Here is a 5,989-nt window from a genome sequence, read left to right as displayed (position 1 = left end):
TNTNTATATATATATATATATATATATATATATATATATAAATTTTAACATGCCTTTTATTCATATATGCATTCTTAAATATGTATGTATATAATTGATGTTGATAGGTTTGCATATATGTTATACATATAAGAATATGTTGAACATATATACTATATATTCTCTATATAATAATATATATTCTCATACATATAACATATAGATACTATAATATTCACATATATTCACACAAACATATATATTCACACACATACACATGTATTAATTATTTGAGCTTAAAAATATTTCACCCAATAGAACTGCTAGTAACTAACTCTATGTTGCAGGAGAAGAAAATAAGAGGAGAGAATGCTAATCATTTTTCCAAGTAAAAATGTTAAAAAACATGAGAGAGACACAGTATGAACACAGAAAACCTGACTGCTTCATACTACCTTCCTCAGTTCCGCCATAAAGTATTCATTCCCACCTGAGTTAGGAGTTCAGTAAGCAACTATGGCCCCCTCAAACTGTGGTTTCATACAAATGTTACTTAACGGGTGGGTTTCTGTTCCCAGGTCCTGGGCTGTGCTTAGTTAACTTTGCCATATACAATGTTCACAGAACTCACAGTTACTTATGATTACATATAGCTCCCTGAGATCATCTGTCTGGGGTATTTTTATCTCGAGGTAGAGGTAGATGGATTTGGTTCACAAAATATTTACATGGCCTAAACAAGACATTCTCAACCCCTAAGTGTGATAACTTTTCATGCTTTTTTTTTCTTGAATGTTTTCAAAACAGAATAGAGTGAATGACATGAGTCATTCTTGATTGACCAGCGGCACTGTTAGAATCACACCTGTTGACTTTCTTTTCTTTTCAATACTTTCTCCACAGGGTGCTGCTCTAATTAGAATGCTGGCTAATTTTATGGGTCATTCAGTTTTTCAGAGGGGATTGCAAGTAAGTAACAAGCTTTCTATGTCCTCTACCTTTCTTGCTATTACATTTAGGTTAAGGATATTTCACTCTTTGGGAAATTACTATTCTATGGAGAAATTTGACACGTATAAGGCAGGCTACATACTTCAGCATAACAAAAATAAAATGTCATAAACACTCAATGTACTATCTGTCCAAAATCAAACTAGTATACAATTTAGGAGTGTTTAATTGTTATTTACAAACTGAACTAATTTTTACACATGTGAGATCCTGAAATTTTTTCCTAAGAGCTTCAGAAAGCTTGCTATTATTTTCTGCCATTGAGAGGTTTAATTAACATGAAAATACATTGTTAGCTTTACTCAAAGTATATAATTGAGAGAATGTGGGGCCTGCTTTTCTGTTATGTACTATTTATGGTGATGATTTCTTATTTTCCCCATAAAAACAAAATACTCTCTCTTATTTGAAAGTAAAGTGAGTCACTTTAAAAGAAAGGAGATAATAATATCGTTCATTTTTTGTTGTTATTTCTTATAAACCTGCTCTTTTCTAATGATAGACAAATTGATAGTGGATTTTGGACCCAGGTGGGAGGGAAGGTGGGAAGGAAATGGGAGAGGTTTTGAGGGAAAACGGAAATCAGGATATATGGTATGAGAAAAGGATCTCTTATCAATAAAATGAAAAAAATCAAAAATGACAGTTAAATTTACTGCATTTAGGGTAATACACATGAAATTCAAGAATGAATTTGTAGAGAACTCAGATTATTAAAAATTAAGAGCAGATATAAAGGTAGAGAACTGGAACTTTAATTTTGTTGAATCTGCTAGAGTAAATCACACGCCCAGTCACTGTGATTGATGAATTATTTATGATGCATTCTGCTACTTAGAAGTGTCCTTTAAAGTAAATTGATGTTCACCTGAAATACAATTATGCTAAGGCAGAGAGAGCAATCAATCTTATCTGTTCTCAGTAAGCTTTTCATTTTGAAATTTAAATAAACTACAACTGTGATCAGGTCATATTTTTATAGTATACTTCCGTCTTTATGTAATATAAGCTGAAAGATAAAATACAAAGACAAGAGTTAAATTTGATATGACAAACTATATATTGAATGCAACAAATTAAAGATAGCATATAAATTTGTTGAAGAATAATTTTCCTTATAGACTCCTTTTGCAGATGAGTTTTAGCAGGCTTTGAAATTTACTTTAATCAAGACTTTTCATTACAGGTGCCCTTAGAATATCTGAGTTAATTGACCATATTTGCTGAGGGATGAAGGCTCCATTCTGATCACATAGCTGAGAATTTTCTCTCTCTCTCTTTTTTTTTTTTTTTTGGCTTTTCTTCAAGAAGTACCCTCCATGAATATCAACTATCTGGAGGAATGTCCTTTCCTAACCCTACTGCTTTGTTTTCCCATACAGAAATTGTAACATGACCATTTCAGAAGATATTTAAGTCTTCAAAAAGGCAATGTAAATTGAGTTTGATTTCCTGGTGGCAAGGTGATATGAAATCATTTCCTGTGTAAAGTTTTTATCATTTCTCTTTTACATACGATGTCCGTGCATTTGCTCATCAGATTGAGTGACCATAGTTGGGTTATTTCAACATAATATTGTAGAATGTTTCCTTAACCTGTAGTATTTTCTATGGTATGTCAAATATACTATTTTGAGTATATTTCATATCCTGTTCCACTGACTCAGCCTCCTTGGTTTTATGTAAAATTGCTTTTTAAAAAAAAATCCATTAAAATGAAATTTCACTTGAAGCTAGTGCCAAAGTGCAATGATATGTTCCAATACTTGATTTGGTTAATTTTCAACCAAGGGCCTCTGTTTGTCAACACTGCCTTTCGTTTGCCTCGTGATGTCTCATTGATCATGTGGATCTGTCTCCTTCAGAACTTGGCTTGCAGCTTCCTTTCTAGTTATCACTCAAACTGATTTAGTGTATCATCAGCAGTTTGGATTAGTTTACAGGAGATCCTTCTGTCCGGGTGATAAATTACCATCTCTTGTACATGAAGATGTATGGAGTACATTTGGGAAATGACCTCCTGAACAGACACTTCATGTCACGGTGCTGAGTGGCTGGAGAGTTCATAGTAATAAGCTTGCCATTCACAAGGCTCCGGGGAGCCTTACATTATAATGTTGTTGAAAGGGCTACTCTGGGATGTCAGCATTTACCTTTGAGGAAAATCTATTAATTGTTTTTACATTAACCATGGGCATTTCTGAGTTGTCAAATAAAAGTTTATTATTTTCAAACATACCAGGTTTATATTTGCTGGCTCAAAAAGATGCAAATGAGGTGTGTTTTCATATTCTAGTCTTCCTTCTTTCCCACATTCCTCTTTTACTCTTGCTTTATCTTTTCTTTTCCTTCAGAGCTTCAATGGCATTCCCCTGTTGTAGTTAAAACAGTATATGACAGCTGCTGCTTCTTTATTTGCATCTAACAAAATGTATGCTCAGCTGACACTTTTTGGACCTGTTTGGGCTATCCTAAGCTCATTTTAGAAACAAGGCAAACATTATTTTCAAATACATTATGCTTTAATTTATCTGTAGGCTTCTGGGTCCATTTATATATTCAATATTTTTTAGAAAATATTGACTAGAGATTAAGTGATATTTTATATCTTCCACAGGAATTTATGTGTCAATATTCATTTGAAATTCAAACTGAATATACCTCTCAGAAAGTAGGGACTCTAGAAATTTTTTTGTTCCTATTTGTTATATAACTCAGAGATAAGCTATAAGAAACCAAGGAGAAAATTTACAGTTGGGTAATAATGTCTAATTTCAAAGTAATCCTTGATTATTTTTTATATCACATTATTTCTGAGTATAACTTCCTGTTTAATTGCTTCACTTTTTCATGTTTAAAGAAAACTATCTTAATCCTCTGGTAAATAAGTTATATTAACAAGTTAAAATTAGTTCATGATTTTGGTAATATATCAGGTTTAAATTTTATGTGTGAATTGAAAGTGGAACTTGCACAACGAACTGAGTTTAAACTTTTCTGTTGTTGATTATACATGCCATTCATAAATAATATATTTCAAGACACGGCACTGACTATATTTCTGCAAGCTCTACATATCTACTGTTATATATAATCCATTACACAAAATGATAGCAGGCAAATCTTGTGGGAAGCTTGAGGCAATTGTATAAATAGGGAGAAATAATTCTCATTTCTGTCTAATTAATGCTGAGCCTCCTACAAGCCACAGATTTTCTTTTGGCCTGTAACCTGTACTCATAAAATGCAAAACTATGTTTTCCATCTTTCATGGTTTCCAAAAATGGGATTTATTTATTTAGGGCGGGTGATCACTTAGGCAATTGGTATTTGATGGTTTTAATTGAGGACGGCTGTTTTAACTTGATGGAGATACAGCTTAAACTACTTACACAAACGTGACTCTCTGTTCTTGACCTTCCTTGTAGCCTTCTGAGTATTAGGCGGGGCTGACTTAATACATGGGGCAATACATCTTTATCAATCCAGAGAAGCATCCACTGCTGCTCTTGTTAAAGCTGTGCTTTAGTTTTCTGGTCTGAAAATCAAGTTATGTAGTGTTGGGGTACATGTTTATTTACTGCATGGATCTAGGTATTTAATAATTTTTCTGATTCATCTATGATTATCTTCCATGATATTTGCTAAGGAATTTTTACTTTTTCTTTCTTTCTTTTTTTTTCTTCCTCTTTTTTTTTTTTTGTTTTCATAGCATGTCATGCTTTTTTGGTGTTTTATATTTTTTATTTATTTTTATTGATAGTTTCTTTATTTACATTTCAAATATTATCCTCTTTCCTGGTTTTCCCTTCAGAAACCCCCATCTCATCCCCCCTCTTCCTGCTTCTATGAGGGTGCTCTCCTAACCACCCACCCAACCAATCCCACCTCACTGCCCTGACATTCCCCTACACAGGGGCATTGAGCCTTCACAGGACCAAGGGTCTTTCCTCCTATTGATGCCATATAAGGTCATCCTCTGCTACATATGCATCTGGAGCCATGTGTACTCTGGTTGGTGGTTTAGTCCCTGGCAGCTCTGGGGGTCTGGTTCGTTAATATTGTTGTTCTTCCTATGGGGTTGCAAACCCCTTAAGCTCTTTAAGTCCTTTCCCTAACTCCTCCATTGGGGTCCCCGTGGACAGCCCAATGAATGGCTGCTTACATCCCCATCTGTATTGATCCATCTCTGGCAGAGCTTCAGAAGACAGCTATATCAGGCTCCTGTCAGCAAGCACTTCTTGGCATTGGCAATAGTGTTTGGGTTTGGTATCTGTATATGGAATGGATTCACAGGTGGGGCAGTCTCTGGACGGCCTTTGCTTCAGTCTCTGCTCCACAGTTTGTCCCCATATTTTCTTTAGACAGGAGCAATCTGAGTCTCTTTTGTTTATAAAAATAGTGTTTGGACAGATAACTTACCAAAAAAGGATGCTCACATACTACTGCTTGTTGATAGTGTGTGCATTTTTATTTGCCAGAGAGCTTATGACTCAACACATAAACATTAATTTTTAACCACAAGTAGAAATGCTAATGGTGATAATGTACACAAGATCATTTCATTAGTATCTACATTTTCAAACCTTGGTTTTGTCATTTAGATTCAGTTCTAAAAGCCTGAAGCCCTATCCCACTTATGCATTACAGGATTACCTTAAAAATAACATATGTTGGCAATATGTGTGCAGACAGAAACTCTGTGAAATTATTTGGAGCCTCTACATTTCTTTGTTACTTGTTTTAATAAACCTAAACTCATTTTTTGCTTTTTTCAATTTGTGTGAAAATAAAGTTACAAATATGCAATCTTTAGGGAACATTGATTGATCCAGATGCTACTAAAATAATTAATCCACAGAACTATTGCTTTTTCTTTTAAAACAAGACAATATTATCCTAATGTTCTGAGACTGACTGTATCATTCTTCCTGTTCTTATGAGTCAACATCAGGGAATTTATATATATATATATATATATATATATATATATATATAT

At 33.8% G+C, this 5,989-nt stretch overlaps 1 protein-coding gene across 1 annotated transcript in view; it reads left to right on the top strand.

The window, feature by feature from the left end:
* Trhde (thyrotropin releasing hormone degrading enzyme) overlaps nucleotides 1–5,989 on the top strand; it is a 398,108-nt gene that overhangs the window by 281,206 nt on the left and 110,913 nt on the right. The window contains exon 7 of the mRNA XM_021175200.2: nucleotides 883–948. Within this exon, the coding sequence (XP_021030859.1) occupies nucleotides 883–948 (66 nt within the window). The remainder of the gene's footprint in view (nucleotides 1–882; nucleotides 949–5,989) is intronic.

Source organism: Mus caroli, chromosome 10 (genome assembly GCF_900094665.2).
Source record: "Mus caroli chromosome 10, CAROLI_EIJ_v1.1, whole genome shotgun sequence".
NCBI classification, from domain to species: domain Eukaryota; kingdom Metazoa; phylum Chordata; class Mammalia; order Rodentia; family Muridae; genus Mus; species Mus caroli.
Note: the sequence above shows the minus strand (reverse complement) of the source record. Positions and strands in the feature narration are given on the sequence as shown.